Source organism: Cydia pomonella, chromosome 25 (genome assembly GCF_033807575.1).
Source record: "Cydia pomonella isolate Wapato2018A chromosome 25, ilCydPomo1, whole genome shotgun sequence".
Classification (NCBI taxonomy): Eukaryota; Metazoa; Arthropoda; class Insecta; order Lepidoptera; family Tortricidae; genus Cydia; species Cydia pomonella.
Window position 1 is genome coordinate 4,727,113 of NC_084727.1, and position 11,972 is coordinate 4,739,084.

Below are 11,972 nucleotides of genomic sequence, written 5' to 3' on the forward strand. Positions count from 1 at the left end.
TTACGCGTGTCCGTCCGTCCGTCCGTCCGTCCGTCCGTCCGTCCGTCCGTCCGTCTATGATACTCGAAACAATTCATATATCATATATATATTGATCGAATTAAAATGCTCCATTCTCTTCTCCTTTATCATTCTTCTCTCGCACCGCACAGATAGGTTCATTCATTCATTTCATACATTATTCTTATTTTTTTTTTCTCTTCTCTCCCGACTTCCCGACTCCATAGACTCCTCAGACAAGACACTAGCATAACTACATAACCTAACCTAACTTAACATTTAATTATGTTATCATTGGGTACTCACGTTTTCAAATATTAAAATCATGCCCTGCACTGCACTGCACTGCACTGCACCGCACAACACTGGATCAATTTATTTGTCACACGCTCACACACTTAGTTTTACTACTAATAATATGTAACACCATCAGTCACAATCGTCCAACAACCACTTAATAAAAACAAACAAACAAACAATCACACATATTTTATTTTACCCGCGATTCACCCGTGACCGACTCTCTCACTTGACCCTGCCCGACCTGAACTAATCGGCCATCTACTGATAACTACCGACTAGGATGCACTGTCCAATTAGGTAAAGGATTCGCAAATATTGCAAAAAACAGACAGGGACACCCACATTCCCCGCACCCACTCACACCTGACCTCACCCCCTCCTGAAGGTGGTAAATAGACTGGACTAGAAAAATGTTGGGTTTCGTCTTCTGTTGTGTATATAAACGCTATCGCGAATGTTCCTATGATGAATATATTATGTATGTATATATACTTACTTACTTACCTACCTATCTAAACATAATTAATAATCTTTATGATCAAAATTGTATACTTAATTTAAAATAATTTATATAGATTGTTGTTGTTTTAATATCGGCAGTCAGTCGGATCATCATAATATGTTAAAAAAAAAAAAAATTTTAAATTTAAAATACCTACGACCTTACACGACACGAGTCCCTACCATGCCCGTCATTTACGAGTGTCGCTGTACGATCCTCGTAGAAGAGAGAGATATATATATTTAACTAAACGAATTACAATAATATACGCGGCGTGAATGTGTTTATCATTATTACGATATATCGATATAAATAATAGAATAATATTTAAACATAATATAAATTACCTATCCCTGTTTTACATCGATACCAGCAGAGAGCAAACCAGTGAACGTAGGCAATCAAAGTCGCGGTACGGCTGTTTTACGACAGTGAATACAACAAGTCAAAATAACATTATAATGACAATTTCATAATGTTGTTATTGTGTCAGATCCATCTATGGTATCTTCGCTTTTAACTGGAAAACACATAATACCGTTAAATGTGATTTTAATTAAAAAAAATCAGTTTTTAAACTGACCCGAGGTGTCCGCAACCTATAATACCAAAAGTAAAGTTCTCCCATTCGTTTATCGGCGTTCCAAATAATATAAATGTTATAAAAATACATATATCAATTCATAAAGAATATATATGTGCAATTTTATTATAATCATTATAATATAATTGACTATAAATTTAGTTTAATCATAAACGAGTAAGTGAAAAGTTGGAAGTGTTATTACGAGAAAACGTCCCGCGACATAAGGGTCTGCGTTACGGTTAAGCCGTAGGACATATATAATCGGTGGCGCCCCCATAGGCGTGTTTAGTACTCGCCAGCGCAGCGCTCCGCTTACACGCGTCCGCTGTTCTCTTTGCGCAGTTCGTGCGATTTACTAATTTGTGTTTGTAACAACTTATTTGCTTATTTCGACATTAAATATGGCCGATACCGCAGTTGCTGCCGACGCTCCAGCCCCGGCGACGCCCGCGAAGAAACCGAAGGCGTCCGCCTCCGCAGGCGCTAAGAAGCCTAAGGCGAAGCCCACCCACCCCAAGACCTCGGAGATGGTTAACAGCGCCATCAAGGAGTTGAAGGAGAGAAGCGGTTCGTCCCTGCAGGCTATCAAGAAATACATCGCCGCCCAGTACAAGGTCGACGCCGAGAAGCTGGCGCCGTTCATCAGAAAATATCTGAAGAGCGCAGTCGAATCCGGCGCACTGATTCAGACCAAAGGCAAGGGCGCGTCCGGCTCGTTCAAACTGGAGTCAAAGTCATCGTCAACCGGCAAGAAGCCCGCTGCGGCCAAGAAATCTACCGCTAAATCTTCAGCCGCCGCTAAGAAGCCCGCCGCAGCTAAGCCGGCTAAGGCGAAGAAGGCCGCCGCGTCCCCGGCCAAGCCTAAGGCCGCCACAAAAGACAAGAAGGCCGCCGCCGCCAAGAAGAAGCCCGCCGCGAAGAAACCATCCACCCCCGCCAAGGGCAAGAGCGCCGCCGCGCCCAAGGCCAAGAAGACCGCGAAGCCGCCGACCAAGAAGCCTAAAGCTCCCAAGCCCAAGAAAGCTGCGGCCGCTCCCAAAGCGAAGCCCGCCGCTAAGAAGGCTGCCGCGAAGAAGTAAGACTGCGAGCGCGTTGTCGTCGTCGTCGTCGTTCTTACATCGGTCGTGCGTGACTGTAGTGATATGTTGTTAGAGGAGATGTTGATTGTCGTTGCTATATATTATTATACGACGACGTGTCGCCTCTTCTCGACTCACGTCATACGCCTGTGCGCGTTAAACGCACATCAAAAAGCCCTTTTCAGGGCTAACAAATGTATTCAAGGGTTCATCGCCTCTGTTTCATTGCAACAAGCACATACACGAGTCGATCGATCAAAATAAATCAAATAAATAAATAAAGAAACAAACAAACAACTCGATCTTAAATCAAGTGTCTTATAAGCAACTCTTAACACAAAAATACATCTGTAAACAAACAGACATTTGGAAAAGTCTCAATATGATATGATATGATTATTATCATTATGATCTCAATATAATACATATTATGTTAGGTTTTCATAAATTTATTTACACACGAACGTGAATAAACACACACCCGTTAGTATAACCAACAAAATTTTATATTAATTAATTAATTAATTAATTTATTTATTTATTTAAAGTCTTAGATTTCAAACAATCAATCAATCGTTTCAAACATTTTATCTCTATCTAAATCGTGCTCTTGCTCGCGGGGCGTTGATTGGTCGATCGGGCTCGTGTTATGTCGGCTCGTTGTATCCCCACTAACAGCGCACTCCGTGAACCTATATAATCTTAGGGGCGCTGTGCCAATTTTTTAATATTACACTGACAAGCATTCGTGCTCTCGTTTTGTGTGTGTGTAAATTAAACTTAAATCTCTTAAAACATGTCTGGACGCGGTAAAGGTGGCAAGGTTAAGGGAAAGGCAAAGTCCCGTTCTAACCGTGCCGGACTCCAGTTCCCCGTCGGACGTATCCACAGGCTTCTACGGAAGGGTAACTACGCCGAGCGCGTAGGTGCCGGAGCCCCGGTGTACCTCGCCGCCGTCATGGAGTACCTGGCCGCTGAGGTTCTCGAGTTGGCGGGTAACGCCGCCCGCGACAACAAGAAGACCAGGATCATCCCCAGACATCTTCAGCTGGCTATCCGCAACGACGAGGAGTTGAACAAGCTCCTCTCCGGTGTGACCATCGCCCAGGGCGGTGTGCTGCCTAACATTCAGGCCGTGCTCCTGCCCAAGAAGACCGAGAAGAAGGCTTAAGTGCACTTCACTTCTCATCTACATGGCTACATCTATAGCGGTGACACCCGGCTATCGGTGAATGTGTGCATTTGTCTCGTGTATATTTATTTATCGCACGGGACCTCTGTTACATTCCCGCCCGAGTGGCCGTTACAAAAGGCCCTTTTCAGGGCCACAATATAATTCTGTGATAACGTTTATAAGTTTCATGTATATAACGCATACGTATATGATGTCATTCGATCGATCAAATTTATGAAACAATGAATGCAATGATAATTGTAAGTAGATTAACTGTATCCTAATATAGAATATTTGTAATATTCTAAATTGGAGATATTTATCGCGTCGAGAAATATCGAATGTTAAACGACAATTTATTTATTATTATATGGTTATTAAGCATACGAATAAATATATATATATATGATAATTAAACTTTATTATAACTATATTATTACATAGTACATCCGGTGGTAGAATAATAATATAGTTATAATAAAGTGTAATAACAACACGCGCTTGCACTCCCCACCATGCCGACCGACGATATTAATAATGCACGAACGCCATTGGTCGAGATACCGCCGGCGCGACGCTCGATCTTTAATCCCCTATTTCCCGTTCGCCGCGCTAACAAAAATTGAGGTATCAAATCCGGATTTCACAGACAACAGATACATACAACAGAATAGACACACAGAGTCGCGACTGTGACGTTGAAGGGACCGCACGCGCTTGAGCTAGCTCTCGAGACTTACGCACCCTATCCAACTCACTAGTTGTCTTGTGTTAGCTTCAGTGTTTGTGCAAAGTGCAGTGGCCCCCAGTGTTGAAAGACCACTTTCGTAGTGGCCGTTTGTTGGTGGATACCTAACGGTGACAACCCAAACCACGAACGGGGCACCATAGCCCAGTCCCAACATAGTGCTTACTGTATTATCTTGTGCTTACCCTGTGTTAATTTACAGGTCAACCCGCGACGCAACACAATGTTCATTCAGAGGACGCCTCCCAAGGCGGCAAAGGCCACAACGGAGGAAAGCGCAGCCACAGCGACGACTTCGGCGGCACGGGTGATAAAGCTCCCGGACACTGGCCTGCTCCTGCTCGCCGAGACCGAGGACGAACCCGAGAGTAAAGGACCAAAGCGTTTGCCGGCGCGAGGAAGCTACACGGGGTCAACCATGTCAAATAGTGACTCGGAAGAGCACATTGACGTCGTTGACTCCGTGGAAGCTACTAGCGAAGGCTCAAACGCGGAGGGCCAATGCGATTCGGGGACGCCCGAGGACGGGGAGCCGGAGCAGACAGCAGTCGTCGGGAGTCTGGCACGTGGCGATTTCTCGTGCCTCGACTTGTCGCCACTAGACTTGTCTCGGTCTGACCAATCACCACGTGGTAGTAAATCACCACGTGCCGAAAGTCCGTCCCAACCGGCCGGCAACCTCATCACGCCGGCCAACTCGCCGCAACGCCGCCGCAAGTCGCCCTGCCGCCCTCAGCCCGGCCTCGAGATGACCGGGGACGCCTGGATGGCGATTTTCGAGAAACTCGACAGAGTAGCTCGGGGATCGCTAGATAGTTGCGTCCTCGGTCCGCTCGAGGCGGCGCTACTGTCAACCCTATTGACGCACTCTGGGGTGCGTCAACAGAAGAGACAGCGGGAAGAGGACAGCCCGCCGACACAGGAGGAGAAACGGGAATGCAACCGTATCACTCCTGTGTCGCGCGGTCCTACTCAACCCGCGGTCTGCCCACAGGTCTCCCAACAGCCGATGGACACAGCGGAGCCATCGACACCAGCCGCCGGAACATCACACCAGCCACCAAAGCGTAAAGTGCTGCTGCCTACGCCGGCAGCTAGCACTGACACATACGCCGCCGCGGCCAAATCGCCGCCGCCAAAGACTAAAAAGGCTAATACCGCCCCCTCTTCATCCGCAGGTACCACAGCCAGCAACAAGAAGAGGCCTGGCCAGCCGGCCAAGTACAAGCCACCCCAGATCCTGGTCGAGGACTTCCCGGACTGGCGCCGTCACGTACAGGCAATCAACAAGCGGCTTGGGTTCTCGGCCACAACCGAGACCGCAGGCCCAAAAGGCCTCCGTTTCTACCCTAGGTCCGGGGTAGAATACATAGGGGTCAAGAAGTACCTCGTGGAGCAGCGGGACCTTCACCACAAGCTCGAGTTCGTCGAGCACGCGGAGAGGTCCGCCATGCCAATGAAGGCCGCAATCCGCGGCCTTCCACCGACAACGACGGTGCAAGACGTCAAGGACGCTTGCGCCGAAAAGGGGTATAACGTATCGCATTCTAAACTTATATCCCCAGGCAGAGGACGAGGAAGCAGCGTGTTCTTCGTCGAGCTCGTCGGAACGGAACGCGAGAATCCAGGCTTCCTGGACCTCACGGACCTAGCCGGCATCACCACCAAGGTTCGTGTCGAACCTTGGAGAGGTAAGCCCGGGCCACCGCAATGTCACCGGTGCCAGGGGTTTAGGCATTCGTCCCACGGGTGCCACAGGGCGGTCCGGTGCGTCAAGTGCTCACTGGACCACCACTCAAACGAGTGCACGAGACCGAAGGAGGAGCCAGCCACGTGCTGCAACTGCTTCGGGGACCACCCTGCCAACCACAGGCAGTGCCCAGCTTACCTCGCAGAGCTGAGGAATTGGCGTGCGGGTACTCGCTCTCACACCCGCCGCCCGCCCACCCGCCGCCAGCCGCAACGAGGCCCAGACACGAGGGCCTCGGACACTCCAGTCATGGTAGTAGAATCTTCCACAGGTTCTCTGATGGCGCCAGCCAACCAGCCGAAGGACCGGACGACGGGTCAGCAGCGACGACAGCAACAGCAGAGGAAGCCACAAACAGAGCCCAGAGCGACGCCACCCGCAGCGCCCCCCGCGCTCGACACCGAAGCGTTGCACAAGAGCATAGTCGCCACGGTGCAAGCCGCGGTGACTGAGTCCTTGAAGGCAACGCTAGACGAGTTGGTAGTAGTTATTAAGTCTCTGACTAAGACTGGCTAAAACCCAGACTTAGCCCTCCTCTCTCAGCAATAACGCAAGTTATTCGCCAGCTGCACTTTTATACGGCCTTAAAGAGAAAGATTTAAGAGTTGTATATTGGAACGCGCAGACATTAAATGGTAAAATTAATGATCTCCGCACTTTCCTCCACAGCCAAGACATCGACGTCATGCTGATCAGCGAGACAAAGCTGAAACCATCAATGACGCTCACAGCCAGCGGCTACATCGTGTACCGCTTCGACCAAAGGAGGCCCGACGACGGAGCCCCTTACAGAGGCCTCGCAGTCCTCATAAAGAGGACTATCATCCACCAACTGGTGGACATGCCGCAGCCAACATCATTCTCTGCTCTAGGGGTAGATATCAAACTGCAAAGGCATAATCTGCGCTTGTTTGCTATCTACAGGCCTTGCGGTTACTGCCGGATAGCAGAGATGCAAGCCGACCTACAGCAGCTTCTGGTGGACTCCCCCGTGCCGACCATCCTGGCCGGGGACTTCAACGCCGAGCATCCCGCTTGGAACTCCTCCGCGCACTCCCCTCCGGGGGACATCATCTACCGGATCGTGGAGGACCTGGATCTCGTAGCGGCCGGGCCGTACGAGCCCACCCACTACCACGACTCCGATGTGTACCGCAGAGGTACCACCATCGACTTCGCGATTTCACGCGGAGTCAATGCCCTTATGCGACACGAGGTATTTCACGATCTCTCATCCGACCACAGGCCGGTGCTCCTGACCATCGCAGACCAGCCGACGACGAGACTCACCAAAGGACCTGGACGCCGCTACGACTGGACGGCTTTCTCAGAAGCCATGGTAAACACTCCCCGTACAGGTCCCATCTCGACCGCAGAAGAGGTCAACGCAGCAGCAGCAACAATCACGGAGGACATCAAGGCGGCCCTCACAGTGGCAGGCCGCACGATCCCGCAGACGGACCGGCGCACCCCTCTCCCAAGGCCGCTCCAAGCGCTTTTGGAGAAAAAGCGCTGGTACAGGAAACAGTGGCAAAGGACTAGGGCTCAGTCGGTCAAGGCTGAGCTCAATCGTCTAGAGCGACTGTTAAGGGACAAACTCAGCGAGCACAGAGCTGCAAGCTGGGAAGCACACATTGACAGCATAACTGATCACGTTCCGTCCATCCACAGGTTATGCAGACAACTCAGCACGGCGCCCGAACCAATTCGGCCCCTACTGGACGACACGGACGGGTACCTGAAGTACACTGCCAAGGACAGAGCGGAAATACTCGCTCGCAGCCTTGAGCAACAATTCAGGCCCAATCCCGACACCGACCCGCAGCACACAGCGGACATCGTTCAACACGTTCGAGATTATCTCAGCGTGCCTGTACAGACACACGATGACCCACTGTACTTCTCTCCTTCACAGGTCCAGGCGTCCATCAAACGCCACTGCAACCCGAGGAAGGCGCCGGGCCCCGACGAGATCCCAAACATGGCGCTCCGCCACCTGCCGCTAAACACCTTAGCGGCGGTGGCGCGCCTGTTCAACGGGATCCTGCGGTCGGGGCACTTCCCCGACATCTGGAAGACCGGGCGGGTCATCGTCCTTCCCAAACCAGGGAAGGACAGAAAAGACCCGAAGAACTACCGGCCAATCACGTTGCTATGCAACCTCTCTAAGGTGTTTGAGAGGATGCTGCTCCGGCACCTCTCACCACACATCACTCCCAGGCCGGAGCAATTTGGTTTCAGGTCTCAACACTCCACGACGCTGCAGCTCACCCGCGTCCTACACCACATGGGCGCGGCGCTCAACAAGAAGGAGTTCACAGTCGCGGTTCTCCTAGACATGGAGAAAGCTTTTGACCGAGTCTGGCACGATGGTCTAATATACAAACTTTCTCTGTCCACAGCACCCCGCCGCATCGTGAGAGTCATCGCATCCTTCCTGACAGACCGCCGCTTCCACGTACAAGTGGAAAACGCGGTGTCGCAGGAACGCCGCATCCAGGCTGGCGTCCCGCAGGGGAGCTGCCTGTCGCCCGCATGCTATGCGTGCTATACCGACGACATTCCTGTCGTTGGGCAAGCGCAGCTAGCCCTCTTCGCAGACGACGCCGCCTACTTTGCGACATCTTTTAAGATGCCGCATGCTGTATCCAAGATACAGCCGACGCTTGACGCCCTTCCTGACTGGCTCTCCAAATGGAGGCTATCAGTCAATGTGGGCAAAACGCAAGCTCTCATCACAGGGCAAGCCACCGCCCTACCCAATCCTCCTTCTCTTTTAGGTCAGCCGCTCACATGGTCGCCCGCAGTGAAATACCTGGGGGTGACCATAGACAGGAGGCTCAACATGGACCGGCACGCCGCAGACACAGTTCGAAGAGCGAAAGTCGCTCGCATGTGTCTGCGTCCGGTCTTCTGCAGTAAGCTCCCTGTACGGACCAAGCTTGGTCTGTACAAAGCTTACGTACGATCAAGACTGACTTATGCTTCACCTGCCTGGTACTCTTTCTGTTCCAGGTCAAACAAGGAGAAGATGAGGCGCCAGGAGACCCTCACACTGAGGACCATCCTCAAGTGCCCGCGGTACGTCAGCAACGCAGCCCTCACCGAGACACTGAAGTGGCGCGGCCTGGAGGAGTTCGTCGAGCGTCTCGCGCGGGTCATGTTTGACCGCGCGGACAACGCCGGCCTGGACCATCTTCGGGACATCGCGCCACACCACAACACCAGACCTCCGGAGAGGTGGGCTCGGGACTTGCCCCGAGCCCTTCTACACCAGCAGTAGCTGACAAGCACTGCTCACCACACTACATTCGGATGCAACACGCCACACACGCCAGCTAAGCTGCCGGTCGCCTTCTCCGCGGCTCCATAACCTGGCCCCGCTCAAACGGTATCACCAGGTTAGGGGCCGTGGGGTTGGATAAACGATCGGTAGCGAAGAGCTGGCCCACACCAGCAACCCACACCGTCCCCAAAATGACGGCCACTCGACCACCCCACCAGTCGGTGGGGAAGCGACCCGCGACAGCCGCCGCAGCCATTGTGCGGTAGCGGCCCCTCATACCCCCCTGACGGGGGGTATCGACAGATTACTCGACCGACCGGATTTCACATAGCAAGTTCGACTCTCGTACTGTAAGCATCTAACTAACTACTTATATCATAATGCCACCCAAGACTAGCGGTAAGGCCGCCAAGAAATCCGGCAAGGCTCAGAAGAACATCTCCAAGTCGGACTCTAAGAAAAAGAAGAAGCATAAGCGCAAGGAGAGCTACGCCATCTACATATACAAGGTGCTCAAGCAGGTCCACCCCGACACCGGTATCTCCAGCAAGGCCATGTCTATCATGAACTCTTTCGTGAACGACATCTTCGAGCGCATCGCCGCCGAGGCCTCCCGCCTGGCTCACTACAACAAGAGGTCCACCATCACCAGCAGGGAGGTGCAGACCTCCGTGAGGCTCTTGCTGCCCGGTGAGCTCGCCAAGCACGCCGTCAGTGAAGGCACTAAGGCCGTCACCAAGTACACCAGCTCCAAGTAAGCGTCCGTCGTTCCTCGTGTGCGGTCTGTCTTTTCTCAATACACATTTTAGTGTAATGGGTTAGGTAGTTCGTATTGCGACACGACACGCTGCGAGAGTGTGGTTTGTGCTACAAACAAAAAGGCCCTTTTCAGGGCCACAAATACGTTCTGAATATGATATAAAAAGTTTCTAGCCGTCCATACGGTGTCAATCGATCGATAAATAAATAATCATCAGTGGCAGTAGTATAAAATCACAATTATTATTAGCATTTTAAGCTAAGTTAATTTGCTAGTAGTAGCGGTAATCTTATGATTATTATACACATGTATTCACGGACGCGCGTAAATATTTTAAAACTAAACATATATATAAATATGTCTAACATAATATAATATATGTAGGTAATGCTTCTCTTATAACTTATAGTAGTGCTTCTGTTATAGTACACAGTTGGGTTTGATCGAGTTAGGTTCCGCGGAGTTAGGTTCCGAGGAGTTAGGTTCCCCGTAGTTAGGTTCCGCGGAGTTAGGTTCCGAGGAGTTAGGTTCCCCGGAGTTAGGTTTGATATGATTAAGTTTTTTTTTTTTATTTTTTTACGAAAAATAATAATAATAATTGATAAATGGAGTTAGGTTTGTTCGTGTTCGAGGTTTCTTGAAGTTAAATTACGTTTTAAATAACTACTCTTATGTAAAACTATATATACGAGTATATATGTATTAATGTGTATATAATATTATGTATTAATATTTAAATAATATTTTATTGACATTGTACACCACAAATCGAAATGGTGAGAAAGGAAGAGGGGGTGAGGGGGCCGTTTATGTGAATTTTATAGCCCTCTCGCTCACACGGACACTAACTCCGTCTCTTTCCGACCAGCACATAAAAGACGCCGGCGACGCGTTGCTTCGTTTATTCCCTCTCGTGACTCGTTAAAGTAACGTACACGCGTGTCGTAGTAATTTTTCGCAATGGCCCGTACCAAACAGACCGCTCGTAAATCCACCGGTGGTAAAGCGCCCCGCAAACAGCTCGCCACCAAGGCGGCCCGCAAGAGTGCGCCCGCCACCGGCGGTGTCAAGAAACCCCATCGCTACAGACCCGGCACCGTAGCCCTACGTGAGATCCGTCGCTACCAGAAGAGCACTGAGCTTCTGATCCGCAAGCTGCCCTTCCAGCGTCTGGTCCGTGAGATCGCTCAGGACTTCAAGACCGACCTGCGCTTCCAGAGCTCCGCCGTTATGGCTCTCCAGGAGGCCAGCGAGGCTTACCTCGTCGGTCTCTTCGAGGACACCAACCTGTGCGCCATCCACGCCAAGCGTGTCACCATCATGCCCAAGGACATCCAGCTGGCTCGCAGGATCCGCGGTGAACGTGCTTAAACGTCCTGTGTGTATGTGTGTGTGCCTAAACCACCACGCTAAAACTGACACGAAGCATAAATCGCCGAACGCAGTCTGCGCGAACGCATAAGGTTACATTATATGTATTATTTTGTACCACGCGTTTTGCGTTTGGACATGCGAACGTGAAGCTTCTGTCAAATCAAAAGGCCCTTTTCAGGGCCACACATAATTCGAAAAATTAACAAATGTTTCTTTGAACAAACACTTGCTTAGTTAAATCGATCGGTCCCCTATACATAATAAAATACTTACAAACTATGTAATAATAATACGAGACTATTTATATTCGATTCGATTGACGAACTTATTTCCTATAAGAATTTATAATAGACTGGAAATACATATAAATAAATAAAATCGTGATTAATTTTACGCAGTAACAAGACTCA

At 50.2% G+C, this 11,972-nt stretch overlaps 4 protein-coding genes across 4 annotated transcripts; all 4 read left to right on the top strand.

The window, feature by feature from the left end:
• The first annotated feature begins 1,633 nt into the window (after positions 1–1,633).
• On the top strand, positions 1,634–2,663 carry LOC133531407 (histone H1B-like). Its single transcript, XM_061869611.1, has one exon. The coding sequence runs from the start codon at positions 1,793–1,795 to the stop codon at positions 2,468–2,470; it is 678 nt and encodes a 225-aa protein (XP_061725595.1). The 5' UTR covers positions 1,634–1,792; the 3' UTR covers positions 2,471–2,663.
• Positions 2,664–3,033: 370 nt separating this feature from the next.
• On the top strand, positions 3,034–3,735 carry LOC133531415 (histone H2A). Its single transcript, XM_061869620.1, has one exon. The coding sequence runs from the start codon at positions 3,267–3,269 to the stop codon at positions 3,639–3,641; it is 375 nt and encodes a 124-aa protein (XP_061725604.1). The 5' UTR covers positions 3,034–3,266; the 3' UTR covers positions 3,642–3,735.
• Positions 3,736–9,808: 6,073 nt separating this feature from the next.
• On the top strand, positions 9,809–10,328 carry LOC133531411 (histone H2B). Its single transcript, XM_061869615.1, has one exon. The coding sequence runs from the start codon at positions 9,809–9,811 to the stop codon at positions 10,184–10,186; it is 378 nt and encodes a 125-aa protein (XP_061725599.1). The 3' UTR covers positions 10,187–10,328.
• Positions 10,329–11,148: 820 nt separating this feature from the next.
• Positions 11,149–11,707, top strand: LOC133531409 (histone H3). Its single transcript, XM_061869613.1, has one exon. It carries the CDS (start codon positions 11,149–11,151, stop codon positions 11,557–11,559), a length of 411 nt encoding a protein of 136 aa, XP_061725597.1. The 3' UTR covers positions 11,560–11,707.
• Positions 11,708–11,972: the final 265 nt, after the last annotated feature.